At 41.1% G+C, this 24,307-nt stretch overlaps 1 protein-coding gene across 5 annotated transcripts in view; it reads right to left on the bottom strand.

Moving 5' to 3' along the window:
• Positions 1-24,307, bottom strand: part of SORCS1 (sortilin related VPS10 domain containing receptor 1) — a 559,510-nt gene that overhangs the window by 104,975 nt on the left and 430,228 nt on the right. For all 5 annotated transcript variants that reach the window (XR_009701631.1, XM_061197256.1, XM_061197118.1 and 2 more), the window contains 8 exons: positions 18,988-19,134; positions 11,377-11,479; positions 11,034-11,110; positions 9,076-9,167; positions 7,691-7,798; positions 6,062-6,179; positions 4,422-4,552; positions 1,182-1,295 (listed from right to left, as the gene is read on the bottom strand). Coding sequence is in view for 4 of the 5 variants with exons in the window: in XM_061197256.1 (XP_061053239.1) it covers positions 1,182-1,295; positions 4,422-4,552; positions 6,062-6,179; positions 7,691-7,798; positions 9,076-9,167; positions 11,034-11,110; positions 11,377-11,479; positions 18,988-19,134 (890 nt within the window). In the remaining variant the exon portion in view is untranslated. The remainder of the gene's footprint in view (positions 1-1,181; positions 1,296-4,421; positions 4,553-6,061; positions 6,180-7,690; positions 7,799-9,075; positions 9,168-11,033; positions 11,111-11,376; positions 11,480-18,987; positions 19,135-24,307) is intronic.

Raw genomic sequence — 24,307 nt, 5'->3', positions numbered from 1 at the left:
GCCTAAATAAAACAAAAATGCTAACCCTCTTCTGAATAAGAGAAAATTTGTCCTGCCTGACTGCCTTCAAACTGGACAGTGGCTTTCTTCCTGCCTTCATACTCAGATGGATACATCAACTCTTCCTGCATTTTGACCCTGCTGGCCTTCAGACAGGAACTACACCATCAGCTTTCCTGGCTCACCATCAGCGTACAGACTGGGACTGGAAACAAACCATCTGTTCTCCTGGGTCTCCAGCTTGCCAACTCTCACCCTGCAGATGTCAGGATTTGGACTTGCCCACCTCCATAGCTAGGTGCTCCCATTCCTTATAACAAATCTCTTTATATATATATATATATATATATATATATATATATATATATATATATATATATATAATCTCCAATTGGAGATAGAAAAACATATCTCTGGAAAACCCTGATTAATACATCACTAATCACCAGACCATAGTCCATTTCCCCATACGGCTCAAAAATGTCTTTTAATAGTTTTTCTGAATTAGAATCCAAATAAGTTCCACACACTATTTTCTAAGTCCATAAATATCAGTTACAATTGTGGGAAAGTCACAGAATGGTTTCCCTTTTATGGTATTTCTTAAATAATATTGGATAAACCCCACAACACAGATCATTAAACACAAAATTTACATTCTGATTCCAGATTTATAAAGATCAGAATGCATGCCTTCAATGTGTCAAGACTGGACAGAGAGAAAATGAAACACATTCCTACTAACACTAGTATACTCTTGAAAAGTCAATGAGCTTCTTTTCTGCCTCAAGTTTCCACATCTATAAAACAGGAAATGCACATGGGAAATATTTGTTCGGCCTTCCACACAGGGATGTCGTGAAGGTAAAAGGTAGGCTCATGTGATTAACTAGTTCTGAAATAAAGTATCAAAAAATGAAGATATGTATATATTATCATCATTGCCACCTTCATCCAAGGAACCTGTTTCGTTTCTTTGTTTGCAACTGGGGTCTTATTCTCAGATGAAATTTGCATTATTAGTGCAAATTTGTGCTACATTATTAAAATGAACAAAAGCAAGTAAATCAGTGCTGTAATGAAATAGGCCTGGCCTTTGATCAGAAGTAATTCGGTAAGTTTAACACAGGCTGAAAAGCAGTAGAAGTTGACCTCCTAAGGCCACTGCTTCAGACACTCACCCAGTACTATTGAGGTAACTCTGTCCCAAGCTGCAGTCCTTCGACAGAGAAGATGGATTGAACCAAAAGGCTGGCAGGCACTGACCATTGCTGTGTCGCTCATAACCATAGTCACTGTTGGGGAAAGAGCCAAGAGAAACCTTTCAGTAGATAGCAACATTACTGACAACAATTGCACGTCAGTCCACAGCCAACTTCTACCCTGGTCAATTAGTCAAAAAACAGGCATTCACTGAATCAATGTCTTTCCAAAAATGGAATCTTTTTTTTCCATGGAATATCTATCAATTACCCATGAAAACATTCTACAGAAGCCATTTTGAGAAATGCTAGCTTGGAGGCCACAGGGGTGCATGTGTAAAGAGGAAAGCTCAATGCCCAATAATTCCCATTAAACACCTTTAAGCTGGGAGAGTAGATGTTGTTCTCATTAGGGGGAGACACAGTACTGATTGTGGTTGGCCCAGAGAAAGCTATAATGGTGGAAGTCTAGTCCTCAATGTCAAGTTTCACTGAAGAGTTTAAGGCACCCACATGTGGCATAATCCTCATTCCTAGTGATGTCTTTGGGGTGCTCTTCCAAGACATCTGGATCTACCAAGGAGAGCTGAGCCAGGTCTCTCTGTGCATGAGCCATATGCTTCAAAGTCATAGCAGGAAAGGAAATGTCCTTCAGGACTGCTGCAAGCATTCCCCCAAGGAAAAGCTCCGTCCTACGCCGTTAATGCTGCCAGTTGCTTTAAATCTTCTCTCTAGTTTGAAAATAGTCAAAGACTTTTCTCAGCCTCCTTGCATTCTTACCTCCAGGAGCCTCTGAGTGGCCTGATATTCTTGGCTTCTGAAAGATGAACCTGGGTGCAGAGGATGGCAACAAATTGCACCTCCACACGCACAGATAAATCGCAAGTGGCAATCAGTGAGCATTAGTATGAACTGGCCCATCTGTGTAATGGAAGTGAGATACTGGCACACGAGGATTGGGGAAGGAGAATTAGGCTTGCTCAGGGGCCTGTCACCAGGCAGCTGGCACCTAGAATTCTGCCCATACCAGCTGGATTTGGTGCTGATGCAACACAGCATAGGTAGGAAGACTTCAGGAACGCTGCCTACAGGACACCCAGTGTTCATTTAAGGAAATTATTTTACAAATGCTGAAGAATAACAGGCAAGGTCATCTGGTAGAGGGCTGTGCAGGGGAGAGCCAAGCCAAGAGAGAACATGCAGTGACAACCACCTTTCATGATGCTATAGTCAAGAAGAATCATCGAAGCTCTAGCTACTAGTAGAAACCAATAAGATTATGGCGATCCTTCCAAAATATTTTCAGAAATCATGCAGTTACAGAAATTCCATTTGAGCAGGTAACCTTACGATGGCCTCATTCATGATGCATTTCCCACTTCTCCGATTACATTCTAGTTAGTGGGATGAGCACCAGATTCCAATCAAAAATGAATGCAGGAATTGGGCCAAGACTAAAGGGAGTGAGAGATGGGGGAAGGGGGAAACTTAATTGATTTCCTTACCCTGTGTTCTTTTCACCCTAGTCAAGCTTAAAATTGAGAAGAAAACAACACATGACAATGCCAACAGCAAAAGACTAGCTTATGTTGCAACCTTGTAGAAAAGATTCCCAAAGGAACAAAGGTTTCCAGAAGAAATCAGGGAATTGGGACTTACTTTTTCTCTTTGGTTTTCTATGTGAAAATAAATTTGCTCTCTGCCAAAGAATGACTGTTTGGTAAGGCCGAAGTCAAACCACTAAGATAAAAAGTTAACTCCCCATACGGATCCTCCTTGAATACAGTGAGTGAAGGAGAAGCAGTCAGGTTTCAGAAAGAGGGATGTGTTGAATGACACACTCTCCATGGAACTTTTCCATGTGAATGCATTTCAGGATGTCAATCCTGAAAGGTAGGACAGAGATAAAATATTTTTGTCATTGTAACAATGTTACACTGACTGAAACAGAAGTCAGGGCTGGGGAGGTCCCCCCAGAATTCCTTGTGAGCCCTCATGTGACTGAAGCTCTGCCTTCCCTCTGGCTGAGCCCGGAGAGATAAAGAACTGACTCTTGGTTTGCCTTCTTTACCAACAAGAGAGGAACAGCCTTGGGTTATCGGTCTGAGCTCTGGCAGCCAGTTTGCCAGGCCTACCAGTACTATTTATTTAGAGAATGCTCCTGTCATGGTAGCATGACAGATGACTTCCTTTTTCTAAGATATGTGATGTGTATGTACACAGTATTTCAGCCCAATCACTGATATTTTGATGATCAGATACGTGACCGATAATCGCTACGCGGCTAATATTGTTAAATGAATGTCTGGTTCTTATGCTGGCGAACTTTCAATTATTTAACACTGATATACACATTTAGCAAATGCTTTCTCTAAACCAAAAGCATGTAAATAAATTTTATACAGAAGAAGGAAAAAAAGTAACAGAAAGTGAGATGGACATGATCAAGGGAGTTACCACCTACTCATCCTCAGTCATATTTCAACCTCATCTGAATGTCAAAACCAGAACAAAGCAAGGGCATCACTGGACCCACAAGCTAGCTTTCTGCTTAACTAATGCTCCAGAAAGAACACTGTGGTACTCCGAGTATATTTAACTTCTCAATGTCTCAGTACTTTTCCAGTTTAAACTAGCTTAATCCTGGTAAAGGAAAAAGTCTCTCTTATCGCTAGGTTCACAAAGCCACAGACGGCAATACCAGTGACTCCATTCTTGCACTGAATTCAGAAAAGTCTTCCATGGTTGTCACAAGCAATAGTCAGCTAACCACTGATTGAAAACATCCAGGTATAGACAATTTACTGTCCTACACGATCATTGTTCCACTACCAGGAACCCTAGATTCTAGAAAGACTTTTATCTTGAGCACAAATATGTTTGCTCCCTGAAATGTCCACTTATTGTTTTCAGTGTTGCTGTCTGAAGAAACTCAGGGTCTATCTAGTCTCTCTTTTTGTCCTGAGATCTGTCAAATATATGAAGATAATTACCAGCCATCTTCTGAGTCCTCCTTAAGTCTAAAGAAACCCCTGGTTTTTCCATATACACACGCACATAGCTAGTAAGCCATGATGTCCCCAAGTGGTAATTTCACATGAATATAGGCCTGTCACTTGGATCTATGCATGTTACTACTATGTGATATCTAAGCTTTCATTAAGGCCCACGCGGGTTTGAAATACTAAACGACTCTATGGGATAGCAGTACAAGCTCACCAGTCAAAATCAGCCTCTGTGCAGACACAGGGTTCAGACTCCATAGCTCCTGCATATTTCCCTTGCATACATTTCCGCTCTGATTTTCTCTTCTTATATATCCTTTTCGCTCCCATGATGCATGCTTCCCCCTGTAAGGAGACAAAAATCTCACGCAGTCGGGCACATAGCTTGGACCTTCCCTACCCCACATCAGGACAGTTCCGGGAGATGGTCTCAAACCTTAGTGTAATGTGGACATACGCAGTCTGCTTTGTGCTAACAGCATTTCCTTTTCGATGTCTAGAGCCCTATCATAGAACATGATGATAAAAGCAATCCTAAAAAGCACTGAGGGTGTGTCCGAAAGTCCCGAACTCTATGTATTCAGCAAACCTTTACTTGGCAAGGTATTAAGTACAGTGCTATGAGGGACACACAGATAACTACGACAACCTGCAACAGTGTATGGCCAAAAAAATCTGTAGTAATTAAGTTCAATTCTTCTGTAATAAAAAATGCATACATTTGGTCATTTATGAGCATATGAAATAAGAATATTGCTAAGAAACATCAAGGTCCATTTGCCTTGATTTATTATGCCTCTGCCCACACAACTTTATAGCACTGATTTTATATCCATCTACCAGACAAGCAAGAGCACTAAATTCAGTGTTTCTCCACAAGATAAATAAAAGCTTTGAATATCACAATGCATATGCACTCCAAAGGGGGAAATATCAGTCACGGAAATGAGCGATCCTTTGACTGTTGAGCCTCCGAGGAGAGCGGGTGATTCTAGCTGATGTAGCTCCCACTGTCAAACCCAGCTCTGTGTGTGTGTGTCTGAAGGACCAGATGGAGTTTTGTCTAAGCTAGTCTACACTGTCTTCCTTGAGCAAACTCACTTTAACCAGCTGCATTACACATCTACATGTAAATACATGATTTACTCTAGGTTTGGGGTATATGATGTGTCACGCTCTGAATATGGTGATGGCTTTGCAAGCAACGGCCTCTACCATGTCCTTTGAGAGGCCGGCAGAATGAGTTCTGCCTTGGGAAGTCGAAGGAGAGATGCTTTCAGCCAAGCATTCTGATATCAGCAGGGTAGCAGAGGGGCCAGGATGAAGGAAATTTTCCTATTAATAATTCTGCATCCTTATATCACAAGTACCTTGGAAGGAGGCAAGAAGCGCTACCTAATCCCAGGGAAGCATAGCAGTGGGGAGGAAGAATTTTACTGGCACCGCTCACGCAACATAACTTTGTTATTTCATGTTTCTGTTTGCATTGCCAGATAAAACTGAACAGCCTTTCCTCACCCTTGCCCCCATACCCTGCAGCCAGATGACACGCTCAGATAAATTATGTTTGGATCTCCGTGCTGAGTTGGTATTTCATTTTGAGTTGTAAGTCTTAGCCAAGCACATTTGAATTTTATCTCATTATATCCTAGTACAATAAAAACAGAAGTCACTTCACAACAAGCTATAAATGTTCAGTTTGTTCACTGCTGTGGCACACAAAACACATAAGAAAGCACCAGATGGACAATTTTTGCCCAGAGAACCCCAATTCCTACACTTTAATGACTTGCTTCCCCCCAGTACTCTCCACGCCTCCCACCCAGGACTCAACCTCAGCTCCCTTCCTCCTACCTGGCTGTGCAGCTGCCAGGGTCTGTAGTCCTCCTCAGCACAGCGTCTATCGAAAATGGACTTGTAGTCTACTTTGACCAGCTGCCATTCAGAGCGGTGGCTGAAATGTCCAAACACTCTGCAGAGTTCATGATGATAAAAATAATCACAATAACAGCAATGCTGACAGTTACACATCATTTACTGAATGTTTGCTATGAGGTTAGCGCAACGCTAAGCATATTACATTTGATATTACATATCACTTGATCCCCACACGCATTTCTGAGGAGGGTTGCTATTATTGGCTCCACTTCACTTGTGGGTAACCTGAGGCTCAACGAATTTTGTTAACATGCAAAAACCAAAGTCAAATCACTAAGAACTGGTAGAGTCAGAACCCAGGGTGTTTGACTTAAAAGCCCACTTTTATATATTGTACAACAAGAATGGTTGACCAAAAAAAAAAACAACAACAAAAAATTGAGAAAACCATAGACAATGCCTTCTATGCGGTCCAAGATTATACCTCTAGGTTCTCTTGCTAATGTACATCGTTCCCACGGTTTCCATGCTATTTTACCTTCCCACCAGTCCCAAGGGCAAGTGGGCAGCAAGGCTGAGGAGTTATAACTACTTCCTACTCTGTGCATTCTATTCTCCTTACTCAGAGAGACTCAGCTATTTAATGAAGTGTTTAAATCACCTATTGTCGATATAAATAAAAGCCACAAATTAGCCTTTTCAATCAACTTTTTTTCATCTGTGTTTTGCAAACATAAAAATTGAATGAAGACAAATTATGGAATAAATTGCTAATCCAGCTATGTTTACCGTGGGCAAAATGTAGCTATTAGGCATATTAAATTTTTGTTGCTCTTTTCTATTGTTAAAAAAAAGGAGTAGGAAGAAAAAATTAGAAAATGTACCAGCTGTTCACTTTGATTTAAAAATTTTCACTGCTGACAGGATCAACTGCTTTAAAATCTTCCCTCTCTGTTTTTCATGTCCAATTTTCCAGGAGAAGGAAAAATCACAGTTTCATATTTCAAATTCAAAGCTCATGTTTTGAAACCCAGAGGCAGGCAAGCCATTAATCGAGTCTTTTACAAATTAATGATCATCACTTTCCAGACAAGAATTAGTATAAATGCAATTTCCCCAAGAACAGACTGTTCTCGTGGTTTCCCTAATATGCCTCACAATTGGGTTAGGTAAAGAGCCAGGAAAAATAACATCCTTTGTGGGGTTTTCACCAAGCTCTGCGTTCTGCCTTAAAGTGAAAATCATTCTTACATGCCTGTCATTTTCTGTATATCAAGCATGTTTATTATTAAAGTTTTTAATTGATAGCTTTATTTTCTCTTGAAATAATCACTTCTAATTTCCCTAAGCCCATTCAGAATAGGAAGAAATAGGCTGTACCATTTTGCTGCCAGCCCTCAGTGTGGGTCTCCTAATTGCTAGTAAAGAGCCAAGAAAATGGATGCCCACATTATTCTTTCCTCTTTGCTGTGGAATCATGAAGTCAGATGTACTGCCTTTGCTAGCAACTTCAAACCTGACAGTAGCAATGTGAACAGGCTTATCTAAAAACAACATGTTTCTGGATCTATATTTAGACTAGAAGACATCATAGTTTCCACTTACGTCATGATTAGAGTCTCTTCCCCAGGCTCACCCAGAACTCCATCCACAAAAAGTGGAATAGATGTGAAACTGTATTTGCTCCAAGATCTCCCTTCATCAAAACTTAACCTAACGACAGAAAAAATAAGTCATCGGATCTCAAAAGAAAAATCCTTTCCAAGAAAGGATACTACCAACCAGGAGAGAATACATTTTAGAAGTACGTGGGGCATTGTCAAAGTAAGCCTTTTATATGAATAAGTGTTCTAAATTACATCAGAAGGTAGATATACAGTTAGCCAAGTGATTTGGGACCCAGATGTATTATAACATCAATAAGGGGAGAGCTGCATGAAACGGGAATGATAATAAGTCTTTGATAGAATTTTTTTTAATTTGGATATTTTATTAGGCCTTAGACCTCAATGTGACCCTCTCCAAAACCTCGTTGCAATCTAGCAGCAAGTCTTACAGGTGATTCTGAGAACAATGGCCGTAGGAGACCCACTGAGACGGACTTGAACCAGCCACCTCTATGTGATCAAACCCTTAGTGGTATCCTTCTTACATTGTTACATATCCTGGTTGACTCATTGAGTAAATTGGTGCAGAAGGACAGACTCTTGAAAGTAAGAGAGAACTCTGCAACTCAGATGGTCACACAGGATGTTTCCTTTGCTCTGCCTTTCTCTAGGATGTCTTCCCCCAAGCTAAGCCTCTGTTTCTCTTATTTCTGCAATTTTCCCTTTCGTCAGCAAAGTAACCAACAGTGGAGGGAAAATCAAGCCTTTGACTTTGAACAAGCCCGCCTGTGGAGAGAGCCATTTTCAAAAACACAGATGAAAGAGTTTATTGGAAACCCCTCTGGAAGTTAAGCCTTGAATGTCCATCTGTGGAAGACCTACAGGGAGAGCTGCAGAATATCACTGCCCCCAAAAGGAAGCTAAGGAAGTAGGATCAGGAGAAATGAGATCAGAGCAGAAGTGTCATGAACTGCTGATATCTGTGCAGAATGCACATAGTGAAAGCAAATATTAAACTCCAGGAGACGTTATTTGGGAAAGCTGATTGCAAGAAATTAAGCTATTCAGAGATTATCCTTGATAACCATTCTACCCATGACTGTACTGAAAGAATAAGGTACTGGAGGTCCCGGCAGGGGCAGCGGGCTGTCACATTTGAAAACCACACTACGGTTCCTCTCTAAAAAGCAGACTCAAGCTCCCTTTCTCTTCCCCTCTCCCTCTCCCTCTCTCCTTTCCTCTTCCTTCTTATTGCGGTAAAGCAAAGGTATAAGTTACATTCTAGCAGACCTTGACAATTTACTACAAGCAAGATCACAGTCTGACAGCCTGACTCAGACTGGTCTTAGCTGTGCGGAACCATCAAGGTGCGTGACTCATTACCAGAGATGTCGAATCGGGAGAGACGTATGCTTCATAGCAACCAGGACTCCACCTTGATCCAGATACAAAACACTATGCTCTTCTTCAAAGATCTGGAAGAGGAAAAACACACAAACAGGGACACACACCCACAGCCACACACACCCAGGGTTCAGAGAACTAGTCTTCATTTGAGGAAAAAAAATTCTCTCCATGACAGAACTGGGTTCCCCCAAAGCTGTGGGAAGATGCAAGTTAAGAATAGTGTTTCCCAAGGTGGGCTCCATGTACCACTGGTGTTACATAAAATGATTTTTTGTGCTCCACAAGAGAAACTTAAATAACTAAGAGTTATGTATTCATATTTATAATCCCATCTTTTTGTGGTAAGTTCTATTGAGTCCCATTTATGATGATGTTGAAATATTGGGTAATTGTCATATTGGATAACATCTTTAGATGGAAGAAACATAAGAGATACTTTATTCCAACATTATCATTTTTACAGACGAGAAAAGTAAGGTTTAGAGAGAAGTGGTGACTTGCCTAAGACCATGTAGATGGTAATTGATGGCGCTGGGACTTGCCGCATAACAGTGCCCTTTCCAGATGTAATTATTTCAAAGTTTCCAGGTATTACAGGGGGCAGATGTTCTTGTTCAACTCAACAGTAATCATAAAGTAGTTGTAGTCATAAAGTCTGATCAAAATGAAAACTATCTTTGGGTACGTGTGTCATTGGGTCTCTCTCCATATGTGGAGAGATGAATCTGAGGTCAGATGGAGACCGCCTGAAAACAATTTCTAAGTCCTCTCCATAAAAGATGCGTACTCTTTTCTCACAGTCACACTGTTAGTATAGCCTTGTCTTTGGTTACACTATAGACATCATTGTTTCCCCTTTGTTTACTTCTTATACCCAAGATGTTTCCCAGGACTACAGGAGAGGCTTCTTTGCTTTGTTTGGGATGTTAGAAGGAAAAAAAATAATGACACCCTGGCTCTCTAACTATTGTCCATAGGAAGCTTAATAGTCCATTATATAGTTCCTATACATCTCCAAGATCAAAAGCCCCGGAGCTTCTTAAGCAAGTTTCTTTCCTGCCCCACTCTTCTCAAAACACGTGAATTGCAATGCAGATCTATGAAGCTAGGAAATGGTAACTAGACCATAACATGGATATCTCTGTCTAAAATTTAAAGCAGAGTGTTCTCGTTGCTGTGTGATTACCTGTGCATTCGATTTCAATTTAAGGTGCTAGTTACCGTATGATAATTAAATGTCAGTGGCGTATTAACACATATTTATTGAAGTGTAACAAGCGTGCATTAGGCACATATCTTTTTATGACTGCTAAACCTCATTAAGTGCCTGTTTTATAAGCTAGGAGTATCTAATTTTCATTCAGAAGAAGGAGGAAGCCTTTAAGCTAAACACATTGGTTGAAAGTGACTCCGTTTCTACTTTCCCTAACACATGCACCCTGATGGTTATTACTCTGTCTTTTGCCCATGAGCTTTAAACATCTCAGAACACCACCTGGTAATGGTTATTTCTGTATCACTGCATTCCCCTCTATTCTGACTTCAAGGCAAGGGGAATTTATGGAGGCAACCCGGTGTTAGGTATATAATCTCCCTTCCAGGCTTCACGTTCCCTACATAATAAACTCCCTAGAATTTTAGTTTTCATTTCATGGGAAAAATTCAGTCGTATCTAATTTGGTTTCACTGTCACTTATAAACTTTCTCACATATACGCTGGGATAAAGGGTCATTTTTATCAAAGAAATCAAATTTCATAAATGTTTGCTAAGCTCAAAACATTTTGAAAGACATTCATAAAACAAAAAGGAAAAGAAACACATTGATAAGCTTTAGGATTTATGTGTGGCTGAATAAGTTCCCAGAATTGAACCAAGCTGGAGAATTTTTATAACATTTAAACTTCAGTAACAGGACCCAGGATACTTTCTTACCTGCCTCCAAGTGTTCCCTGCATCTGAAGAGACAAACATGCTGATGTCGCTGTCTGACAACTCAGAACCTATGTTACCTGGAGAGAGCACATCACCATCAGCGAAGGGAACTTTTTGCAAAAGCTAACAATGGGCTATGCTGGCAGTGTGCATTGCCCGAGATGGATTTAGACTGCAAACATTATATCTGAGCAGGGTTTTTCACCATACTTGCCTCAGGGTCAATGGCTTAGGTGCCCTTCAAAAATATTTTTAGCTTGCTCAGTAAGTTCCAAGCACAGATATCTAACTTGTTAAAATAAATACAATTTACAGCAGTGAGCAAATCGGGCAAGCTTCTTACCTGAAGCCACCATGATGCTGGGAGCTGTGTCTCGGCTGGCAATGATCCCTGATGTGTAGGGATTCTCAGAGACCTTAAGGTGAAGGTGTAGTGAGCAATAGGGCTAAGAAGAGGAGAAATGAGGGTCATAAAAGCACATCATTTAAATGTTCGTTTAAAGCTCAGATTCAGAGCACCCGCCATTCATCCAACCATCCAATCTATCCATGAACCCATCCATTCACCCATCTTTCATTCCACAAATATCTGGTGCCCACAAAGTGTAAGACAGCTGCCAAGTTGGTGAAGGAGAGAGCACCTTCATTTTAAGTCTAATCTACTGATATAATTGCCATTTGGCCATTCAACAAACATTTTAGTACTTTATCTGTAAAACACGTGGTGTAGCTTATGAAAGAGTTACATTGACTAAAGTTTGGCCTCTGCCACCTAAGGAGTATATAATTTAAGATCTTTCTATTGATTATCAAAAGAGAATATTTTAATAGCCATGAGATCAGTACAGACAAAATATGAAATTCTAGAGGATGACGAGCCTATGTCCAACTTTGGATGAGGGGAAGTTTCCCGGAGAAAATGGTGCCTGAGGCAAAGGTGGGTAGGATATGAACTGCACATGAGATGTTCAGGAGGATAAAGGACATTTCAGGCCTAAGTAAGATCAATAACAAGGAGAAGAAACAGAAGACTTGAGCTGTAATACAATAGATAGTCAGGTAAGACCAATGAGGAGAAATGATATACGACATTGGAAAGAAAGTTTGGCCAGGCTGGGAGGGCTCTGAAGAAGTCACTTGGCATCTCTTAGACATTTGAAACCTTGGTCTCAGTTCTACAGAAGAAGCCGTATGACATGTGAAACTGTCCTGACATCCACCAGACAACTGACATAGCGTCTGTGTCAGGGTATTATCCGACCCAGTGTTATTCGATATAAATGTCATTCTTATAGACAAAATGCACTAGTAATAACAACTTAAATGAAAATTTAAGGGACTTGTTTGTGTGTAAAAATCTTGATCAACTTCTCAGATTAAGACATCAACAGTTTTTAAAAACAGGATAATAAATCTTATACAAATTTCATTTAAAATAGTTCTTGTACTGAGTTGTCAAAAACTACAAGTTTGTGTCTGAACCCACAACTCTTTTCAACTCTCAGGAAGATTATTTTCTAATCTTATCGACTTGAGTTTTTGGAATCACCAATGTATCTCTGTTATTACTTTCATTCGGCTCTGTAAGTCTCAGCCAGCAGGCATTCAGAGCGCTACAGAGATACAATGATTACACGTATATGGGACACAGTAAATGACAAACTAAAAATGAAACTCAGGAACAAAAGCAGCCAAAACACCGGTGAAATAAAACAGTGGCTCACAATAGGGTCTTTTCCTCACTGCCAACACAGAGAGTAAACTCTCAAGGAATGATGATCGTAATAAATTATTGGTTTTTAATGAAAATTTCATGTAAAGCTTTCAAAAAAGGAATTTTTACTCTACAATGTTCCATAAGAGCAAGAAGACCACCCCTATAAGAAGAAACAATCAGACCCAAAAACTTGGCTTCCTTTTGTCCGAGAGGAAGACTAGAGCGGGTACTGTATGTTGCAGAGGCCCCAGGGCAGTGCTGACCAACACTCAGGCAGATGCTGAGAAAGGATAAAGCAGAGGTGTCAAACCATTGTTCCATGAAAATTTTCCTGACAGCTGCGGCCTGTCAGGATCTCCTTCTCAGATGTACCACAGTTGATTTTACCATACAATCCTGGATCATCTATTTGAGGTATGCATAGTTTTATCCCCCTAAGAGATACACTCTACAAATAAAGAGGAAACATCAAATACTACTTTGCATCTTCTATAAAACTTCACATAGAATCTAAAAAAGACAGTCAATAAACACTTGAAATATCAAGCAACACTTTCAAGTTAGGACACGAAAGACCTTACTTTACTGTTTTACTCAGAACAAGGCCAGAAGTACATGGGCTTATGTATAAACCACACCATCAGAATAATGTGAGGATCTCCACGGCATTCAAAGCAGTGATCACTACTTGGGCATTATACCTAGACATATGGGCTTAGTGGAGGGCCTTTCGTACCCCCCAACAGAGCAGGATATCCCTGGCCCAGGGAGCACCCAGGATGCAGTCTTGAGCCAGCCACTGGCCACGTACTTCATCACCCTGCAGCCTGGAAGATTGTGAACCTAAGTTGCCACCTGACCCAAGGATTATTTGATAGAGGCCACTTGCCATTACAAGAGAAAGAGGGCATTTTCAATTGGCCATTTCAACACTGCTCTGTTACTCTGGCTTTCAGAGGCCTGAGATAAATTAATTTGGGAAGAAAAGACACCAGTTCATGCAGTAGCAGCAACATCAGAAATGATCTTTTTCGTGCACTTTTTTTCTCCACTCTCACATTTGTAGTACTGGATTGCCCCCAACTGGTACAAGCAAAATATTCTGTGGCTTTTTTTTTCCTTTCTTCCATTTTTTTCAAGGAAGTTATACAGTCCACATCAATGTTTACAGAAAAAGAATGTTAAGTGATTCACATTCACTTTTTTTAACTTAAACTTTTATACCTGAACAGTTTGGGACATTTATCAAAATTAAGTCACCAAAGATTAATACAGGGGTTATTATAATGGCTATCAGGCCATAGCAAACTCCTGGAAAACACAAGACAAGGCTCTCCAATTCTTAGGCACATTTTTCCCAGGCAGGAGGCACTTTGTCCACCTCTGCCTTCCTGCCTTCTTCTCTCCCATTAGCGAACATATACTGAATATCCGAACATCTTTCCAGAGGTATCTCCAGTTCAGTATGAGTTAAAACACAGCTTATCCCAAAGACCTTTCTCTATTTCCCTTGACTTTTCATATTAAAAAAATACAGAACTGTACACTGAAACCACCATGACCTAATAGCTGACCTACCAAGAATGGAGGGACCAGCATACATGTTTGGAAGCTGCCTGTTGTCCTGACTCACGCATAGTCATGGGGCATGGAATAGCATCAGTTGGTCAATACTAGGAGCAACTAGATCCTTAGTCTTTAATCTTTTCGGGGTCAAGTACAGAGTTTGAGGATCTGATGCAAATTGAGAACTCTTTCCCAAGAAAAAGCACACAAAGGAAGCACACACACAGAGTTTTGCATTCAAATTCAGGGAGTTCACAAACTCTCAAAGCCCATCGTGGACCTCTAGGCTCCAATTACCTTTCTTTTGCCTTATTCTTTTATTTCTTATTTTAACCAACAAAATCTTCTGGCCATTGCAAGTGTTCGGTAAATGCCTGTTGAATTCAACTGATCCATGAACGAGCTGAGCTGCTGTCTTCCTAGCACTGTGAGTGTCCAGTGGAGGAGTACTAAATGATCCAAGACATTCCCCCGCCATGAAATAAATCAACCTAAAACACTGTTCCGTATTTGAGAGTCAACCAGTTTCTCATTTCACTTCCTCTTTACCCCTAATCTCTGAATTAATAGCCTTTACATCTCATCTTCATGGTACCTTTAACCCGAGGGCTCCTAATCGGAATACTGTACTGAAAAGCCAGCTTAGAGCTTTCATAAACAATAAGGCAGCAGGTAGGCTCCCAAAAAGTATCCCCCAAATCCACCTCCTACACACACATTTGTTCAGTTTCTGATCCTGAGTTGGAGCATGGAATCCATTTGATTTTTAGTAAGGAGTCAATGGCAAAGTAGAGGGAGGTCCCTGGGCCGGTTGGCTGGGTATGGGGCATTCAGCACTGCTCCAATTCAGCAGAACACGGAGAGTCACAGCCAGCACAAAGGCGGGGGAAGCAGAGTCAAGAGTCTCCTGGGGTAGCTGGCTGCTTAGCTCCAGTAGGAAACTGCTAATTGAATCCACAAAGAAGTCACGGCCTCTCTCCATGAAACACTATGCTTCCCCTCAGGGCCTGAGGATTTGTCACAGGCTCAGCTCACATCTTGCCTCTTGGGAGCCCAATCCTGAGGTTCTGGAGTCAGGTGGACCAAGACCTGTAACACCCCATCTAATTGTACAATGCAGTCTTCAGAGGAAAGAAATCCCAGCTGAACCCTCCAGGCAATCACTCTAAAAGTCTTAAAAATACAGCCTCAAATTACCCTGGATGTCTTATTTCTACAGAATACATTTTACTAGGAACATTCCATTTGGGGCTGCAATTCTGAACTTGTTCCACATTTGTAATAGCCCTGCTGGAAAAAAATCTCTTTTCTAATCACTAGGCTGTGCTTTCCGTGACACTGTCACTTTCCAAGTATTCACAATCTAAAAATCACTTTTTGTCTCCTCTCTGCTACCAGCTCCCAAACCTGAGGAAGGTTTTAACAGTCTGGGTCTCCTGGAGCGCAAAGATTTTCTTTCCTATTGTGTGCCTTGGCAGAGTTTTATAAAATTATTGTGGTTTCCACTTCCTTTTGTCATTTTCCTCTCCTCACCCTACTGCTGTTTTCTAAAGCTCAGATTAAAACTACATTAAACAACAGGGTTAATGGGGGAGGAAGGTCAAAAGACTCTTGGGTACCATACATCCATGTCTCATTAATTCATCCTTCCTCAATCTTAACGAGCCTACTGATTTGATTAACTTTGGGGTCAACTGATGCCCATGAGCTTCAGAAGGTGGATATTATGACAAATCTTTCAGTGTGACTATCAATGGCAAGGAACGGCTCCCACTGAAGTCCAAATATGAAACTCAAATGTCTATTATCCCTGGCGTGTCTGTTTCAAAGACAACACCCTCAACAACAGATGTGTTGAGCACCTACCATGTGTCAAGTATGATTCTTGAGCTAGTTCTTTGGAATGACCAAAAAGACAGCCACTGTCCCTAAGCTCACGGAGCTCACAGTGAGTGGGGGAAGGTGGACAAGGAAGTCAACAAACGCATGTGCTGATTTAAGAGAGTGAGGAAGGTCACGAATAAAAAAGACTGGACCAAGCGCAACTTCAGAGAATGCTTGAGGAAGCTCTCCGAGATGAAGGTAATCAAGCAAGGGTCTGAATGCCAAGAAAAAAACAGACTAGGAGATGGGCATTTTAAGAGAGATAACGGCAAATGCAGAGCCTGGGGCATAAACGAGGGCGGTGAGCTAATGGTATGGAATGGTGCACCCTTCTCCCCCACTGTAGCCTATGCGGAAGGAAGGAAGGAAAGTCTGGAGACCAGGCAGGAGAAACAGACAGGGGCCAGACCGTGTGGAATCTTGCAGGCCATGTTAAGTATCTGAATTTCATTCCACCTATATTAGGAAGTCATTAGAAGGTTAAGTGTAGGAGGGACATGCTCTGATTTTTAAAGCTCAGGTTGATACCATTTACATAAAATTTTAGAAAAGAGCAATCTAATCTCTCATGAAAGAAAGCAGATCAGAGGTTGTCTAGGGCCAAGGGTGTGGATAGTGCCTGTGAAGAGGCACAAAGCAATGTTTTAGGGTGATGAAAATGTTCTGTCTTGACTGTGGTAGTGGTTTCACAGGTCTATACATTTGTCAAGATTTATCACTGTACTCTTAAAATGGGTACTTTTTATGTATGCATGTTTCAACTCAATAAAGTTGGATTAAAAAAAAGGTTGCATTGGCTGCTATGGAGAGACGAGATTGCCAGGTAGAGACAGGAGGAACAGCCTGTCACTGTAGGGGAAGGGAAGGATGATGGTGGCTTATATTAGGATGGTCCCAGCCAAGATGGGGATGTGAGCTGATACTGCATTTATAATTCAGAGGCACAGCAGCAAGACTTCCTAACGCTGGGCTGGGGGTGGAGCCATGAACACCTCCCAAAGTGCTTTGTGTAAGAGGCATTTCTAATGGTCCATTTATGATGCCAGAGCACCCAGGAAAGCCTCTTTAGGTGATATGGTTAATTCTCTCTCATGGACGTTCAATCACCAAAGCACATGATGGGATGGAGGACCACATTAAGGCGCTGGTGCATCTCATACATCTTTGGCTAAATATCACATTGCTCCAGTGTGGAATTGCTGAAGGAGGAAGGTGGGCATGTCTTTAAAATGCTACTGAAGCATGTCTTGCATAGAGTAGACATTCAGTAAGTGACTGTTACATTTACTTACTCTGCAACTGGATTTGTGTACTTACTCTAACAAATGGCTTTCCCCCACCCTCCACCCCCGTAAGTTGCCAGTAATAAGGACAGAAGCTGAGTGGGAGGCTGAATTTCAAACTTCTTCCCCTGATGCATGGTGACAACTGCGATATCCTCTGCAACTAATAAGGTCAAGCTATGGCTGCTGGCATCTTCTCGACTGGGAGGTTGACCCGCCTACAGCTGTAGGAGATGAACCTGCAAAGCGACTGCTCAGACTTCATGGGCCAGAAGGAAGCATGCTGAGTGTGCAAAACATTAAAGTTGGGATTGTATGACGGGTGGGAAAATTGATATAAATCAAGCCCTTCTTCTAAAACTAAGAGGTGTCTCCTCTAGCTTTACAGACTGGTCTCTCCTTTTCAGGCATTTAAATACAACTTCGGAATTGTTTTGTAGAAATTAGCATTTAATGATTCTTTGTTTTACAATTAATCTCTTCTTCCCCTCCTTCTTCATTCACTCAGTAACTATTCATGTGTCAAGTACAGGGCAGGCCCCAGAACTACTAAGAGGAGTGAGATGTGACCTTATAATCTTTCACTCATTAATCTATTCCCTCTCAGGAAGACAGCAAACTCCTTGAAGGCAAGACCCATTTTTGATCCCTCTCTTGGATACCATCATATAATCAAATACATAAATACATTTATCTGATCTACTTGCCCAAATGTTAGACAATTTTTTAAAAGCCATACTTCAAAGCAGGGGTCAACAAACTTTTGTTTTTAAGGGCCAGATAATAAATATCTTATTGGTAGACCGTACAGTTTCTGTCATGACTACTCAAGTCTGCCATTGTAGAGCAAAAGCAGCCATAGACAGTACATAAATGAATAAGCATGACTACATTCCAATAAAACTTTATTTAAAGAAACAAGCAGTGGGCCAGATTTGCCCCACAGGCCATGGTTTACCAACACCAGCTTTATACAATGACATAAATGAATGGAACATATTATAAAGAGTACTGATTAAGGATTTAAATCAGTGGTTCTTACCTTGGTTTGAGGCATAAATTCCTCTGAAAATATGAATAAACATCTCCACTGGAAAATACACCTACACAATTCTGCATTCAGTTCATCAATTCTACAGCTGAATTTATGTATCATTAGATCCAAAACAGGTTATTCCCAGGAAAGTAAGGGTACCTTTCCCCACCATAGATGGAAACTATCATACTCTCCCTTAAACTACAATATGAGGTCCTCATCAGAAATTGGGTATCAACTGAACATCCTTAAAATGAGCAAGAAACGTACTCATGTTCTCTTATCGCTTTGGTCCAATCACAAGAGGCAGAGCTATGACTCTTTTCTACACACTGTCTTCACAGCCTTCCCTGTCCCCTTCTGTTCATCAGTTGAGCAAGAAGCCCTGGAAACATGTTTCTCTGCACGTTGAACCTCCATCTCCAGCCCTCACCGTGTGGGACATTTTGCCCCAATACGAAGACTCACCAGCAAGCAGTGCACAGGGTCCCCCCTTAGGTCCGTGTCCGGGGCCTGCAGCAGATGCCAGTCTCTGCCTTTGTTGTACGTGATGAAAGTCTTCACTTGGTTGTCAATCTTCTTGTTAGCCAAGAACATTCCCTTTATCCCTGCTACCTGGGAAAAATCGACATGGCTGAAAAATACATCAATTTGAGAAGAAATATATTTGTTTTACTTAAAAAAAAAAAAAAAGACTGTCAAATTCAGCTGTGAGCACTTGTCTTGGAGGAAAGAGGGTGAGGGTCATGCTTGTGTATAATGACTCCCTGGGACAGAAGACAACAGACCCGTGCCCCTTGTGGTACGACGGTCTTAATGCAAATTTGATAGAGGCTTCTTATCTCCCCTAAGGTAGGTTGGTAGTAGCTTACTGTTGCCTACAGATAAACTCTGATGCTGCTGGTTCTGTGCTTGACAAATGATAAATAAATAGGGGTTACTTTTATTTTAGGCGTAGCACTCATAGTCTTAAATACTTTACCTCACTTAATTCTTATAATGGTCCTTTTGGATAAGTCTCACTTACTCTGTTTCACAAATGAGGAAACTAAGGCTCACTCAGGTAAAGGGACTTGCCCAAGGTCACAATGCCTAATGTTATACAGATAGTAAGTGGTGGATCAGAGATTTTAACCCAGAGCTCTGTGGCTTCACAGCCCCTGCCCTTAATGACTAAATCACTGCACTATCTACAGCCTTGGGCAATTAAAAGAGGTCAGTTAAAACTCAGGATCCAGGGGTCACCGCGAGGAAGAGTGGCCCCTGCTCGCCGCAGCTGGAGAAAGCCCTCGCACAGAAACGAAGACCCAACACAGCTAAAAAAATAAATAAATAAATTTATTTTTAAAAAAAACAAAAAACTCAGGATCCAATTACTGTTACTTTTCTTTTTCTGTAAAAGATCTCTCTATTAAGCTACCAAAATACATTGAGCAAAAGAGAACAGCTTTTAAACTTAAAGAAGCAGTGGTTTCCCTAAATTGTCAAATAATCCCTCCTCCATTTCTATAACACTATTGTTCCTACTATAAACAGTCCTTATTAATTATTTGGCTCTGAAAATATGATTGCCTTCTCTCTTTTATACCTTAGGAAAGAGGTAACAATTGAGAAGTTGCCAAACTGTGCAGTAGCAAATAATTAATTGTGTGTCATGTTTTTCATGTGTTTTAGAACTTAAGAAACATATTTATATATATTTGACTCTGCTTGAAATTATGACAACCCAGGAAAACTTGAGGGCAGTGAAAAAAGGGTCTGAAATGTGTTGACAAGTGCATTCCAACACTATGCAAAGGTTATCCTATTTAATGCTCACAAAAGCCAGGAGATATAGTTACCATCAGCCTCATTTGAGGATGAGGGAACAGAAACTTAGATTAAGTGTCTTTCTGGAGCACAGACAGGGAGTAAGTGAATAAGCTAGCAAGCATATTTGAACCCATTTAACTGAACTCAGCCCCTTTATATTATAATATGAAAATTTTTAAGCAGAAGGATGAAACCATGGTATCAGTCCTTGTCACATATGAACCACTATACCTAATACTTTGTATGTAAAACCTCCAATATTCACTATAAACCTGCATAACAGCTATTATCCCGATTCTATGGATGAGGAAACCAAGGCATAAGGAATATTTAATTGCTTAAGATAACAGAGAGTTGGGGTTCACACTCAAATCTGTTGGACTTCCAACATTCTTTCAACAAATACAGCTCTGACTGTCAATTCAAAGAGGCTGGGCTTCGATCAATAGAACACGCACGTTTTGCCTTTGCTTTTGACACAGTCAAACCTCATTAGTTTGTACCTGCTGTTTTGGCATCTGGGATCATTTAGAGTTGAGCCAACTTTGTACTCCTTTGGAACAACAAATCTGTTAAGCAAATAAATGGTATAAACGAATTTCTGGGCGGAATACTGTGAACTACTTAGGAAAACAAGCCTCATTTGGGGCCAGCAACAGTAGCCAGAACACTTTCTTATGCACTGTGGAGCCTCCATGAATGTGGAAAATGTAAATTTCCAGAAGTACTCTACCTCCCAACAACGACATGTTAATTACAAAATAATATTTACTGATAGTTATTCACTATTTCGGCTCCATAAGGACTACCCACCAGGGAAGCTCATGTTGGTTTCGCATATGTTCGAGAGGCTGTTACATATTTAAATGACTAAACTGCCAATTCTTTAAAGATTCAATTTCATAAATCAGAATTTTCCTGCAGTCATACCTGTCTTTCCTCCACAGCAGTCCCAAACAAGAGAAATGACACTGTCATAACCATGCAAAACTCTAGAAGTTTACAAGACGTAGAGAATGGATAAAAATATTACCCATCCCGGGAGTTCCCTTCCCCATTTCCCTCCCTGCCCTGTCTCTCTTTTGGCCCGGGTGTCAGAGCAGGGCTGTGCGTGTTTAGGAGCTGGTGCATTTGGGGCTTCCCTGGTGGTGCAGTGGTTAAGAATCCGCCTGCCAATGCAGGGAACACGGGTTCGATCCCTGGTCTGGGAAGATCCCACATGCTGCGGAGCAACTAAGCCCATGCATCAAAACTACTGACCCTGCGCTCTAGAGCCCGCAAGCTACAACTACTGAGTCTGCGTGCCACAACTACTGAAGCCTGCGTGCCTACAGCCCGTGCTCCACAACAAGAGAAGCCACCGCAGTGAGAAGACTGTGCACTGCAACGAAGAGTAGCCCCCGCTCACCGCAACTAGAGAAAGCCCACACGCAGCAATGAAGACTCAACGCAACCAAAAATAAATAAATAAATAAATAAATAAATTTATTTAAAAAAAAATGGAAGCTGGTGCATTTGATCTGCAGAAGCGGTGAATTTATTGGCCCCCGACTGCGTGGCACTATCAAATGCCACTTGAGCAGACAGCCTGTGCTTTGTAATTCATCTCTGGCAGCCTGGCCTTCAGGTTTATCTTGAGGAATAGAAACTTGGCAAAGCTGAGGAAATGTGTCACAATAGGCTACAGAGCTGGAGAGGGTCTTCTTATTTTCCTCTTGCTGCCAAGGCACTTAACCTGTGAAAATCCCATTTGAGGTGTCTATCTATCTATCTATCTAATCTATCTAATCTATCTATCTATCTATCTATCTATCTATCTATCTATCTATCTATCTATCTACCTACCTACCTACCTATCTAATCTATCTATCTACCTATCTATCTATCTATCTATCTATCTATCTATCTATCTATCTATCTATCTATCTATCTATCTCTTATTTGTTTTGGCTTCTTTGGCCTGGTCTGCAAAGATGGTCACCCCTGCCTGCTCTTAGGGTTTTGTGCCATTCAAGGTTCCTTTTCCCTGAGCCTGAGAAGTCTATCTGTCTATGTGTCTCGGTGCTCGCCTATTGTGAGGTCTCATCATACGTCTCTAGAACCTCTACCCTCTTACTGTAGAACTTTGGATACCAAGGGAGCAGTATTAGTACCCAAAATGTGGAATGTGTGTGTGTATGTACTTGTGTGTACATGTATGCATATGTGTATTAACGTGTGTGTGTGTGTAAGGTCTGGGCTTCTGCTGAGGATGAGGGACATGTTTTCATTGCCAGACAACCTCCCTCTGCATCCACAGCATGTAGACTGGGGTGGGACCGTGGTGGGATGGGGCAGGGGGTGGGAGGAAAACTACTATTCCCACTGGAAGACATGCCTTCACATAGACACAGAGTTCCAAGGAACATATTCCTATGAGGATGATACATCTCACTGCTGGGAGCTTGCCTCCCTTCAGGGAAAGAGCTGTTATTCGCTTTTCTACCTTTCTGAATTCTACACAAAGACGCTGAGTGTGTTGAGAAGCCACTTTTCTTCCTTTGCCTCTCATACGGGGGAATTTGATACCAGAAGTTTCAAAGGTATTAGTAATTATTTCTTATTCTCTAATATCATATAAGCCAAAATAACATTTTGATTAGATTTTTAAATATGAAGTGTTACCACTCAAACCGCAAGCCAACACAAAGCACAACAGTACACTGACCATTCCCCAGGGTGATAGCCTCAAAATGCTACCTTCCCTTCTCTCCTCTTACTTTCTTTGATGATGTAGGCCACCCCTACTCTCTTAGACAGCATCCCAAAATGCCTCTCCCTATCTATCCTTCAAGGCCCAGCTCAATAAGCCTTTCTCCAGAAACCAGGACCTCTTTTCCATCCTGACTGTCCCCAGCTCTTCTTCTCTGTCCTCCAATTTGTCTCTCGTATAGATGGTACCTACATCTTTGCTCTCAACAACCATGTAAGCTTCTCAAGGGCATCAGTCTTCCTGGAAACGTCTCTTGTACTCCTTACACTCCTCACCACATGTTAATTCTTCATAGCTTCTCTTGTCATCTCTCACATCACTGTCTCCCACTTGAGTATAACTTTTGGATTATCATTCAATCCACCATATTCCCTCATTAAAATTAATAATTGAAAAGTCACTTTGTACAAGAAGTCCTTTTTTTCGTTTTTAATGAAATAGGTAGAATTCTGCATTAGCAGACCGAACAACATTAATAGTGCCCCAAACTTATTGAGTATTTAAGAAATGTCAGACACTACATGAAAGGCTTTGCAAGCCTGAGCACATCAATCTAAGTGGTAGACTCAATGCATCCTCATTTCACACATGCAAGAACCAAAGTCTGGATGGCGTCAGTCACTTGCCTAAGGTCATTCCCTGGAGAACCTTAGCAATGGACTCCACACCAGTCTGTCTATCTCAGAGCCCAAGCACTTAACCCTTTGGCAGTACTAGTTCTTCAAACTTCTTTCTCAACCTAGAGCTTCCTGAGAGAAATATCATATATGGACATTATAGGAAGTTGCCTTTCATTCATTCTTTAGTACATGTACTCAATAGTTGTTCAATTAATATTTTTTGAATATCTATCACTTATCATGCATTCTAAGCACTGGAAATATAGCACCTAGAATGTCTAAGTAACTTTACATTCATGCAGCAGGGTTTTTTTTTTAAGAGTTAGAATGTGCTAGGTGCTGAGACTTGGATTTCTTTGGTGATTTAAAGAATGAACCCCAGATATCTTCTTTGTTTTTTAATATTCACCTCTAGAGGGTACTCTCCAGTCCTGATCTTTCATATGTTCTGCACAGAGGCTAAGTTGGGAAGATCTTACACAGGAGTTTTTGCTTATTTCTGCCTCCGATGCTGATTGGGAGCTGATTCCTCCCACCCTCTCTGTCTCAGACTTTAATTACAAATCTGAAGTGTCAAAATTTGAAGAGAATAAAAATATGAATC

This window comes from Eubalaena glacialis, chromosome 1 (genome assembly GCF_028564815.1).
Source record: "Eubalaena glacialis isolate mEubGla1 chromosome 1, mEubGla1.1.hap2.+ XY, whole genome shotgun sequence".
Classification (NCBI taxonomy): Eukaryota; Metazoa; Chordata; class Mammalia; order Artiodactyla; family Balaenidae; genus Eubalaena; species Eubalaena glacialis.
Note: the sequence above shows the minus strand (reverse complement) of the source record. Positions and strands in the feature narration are given on the sequence as shown.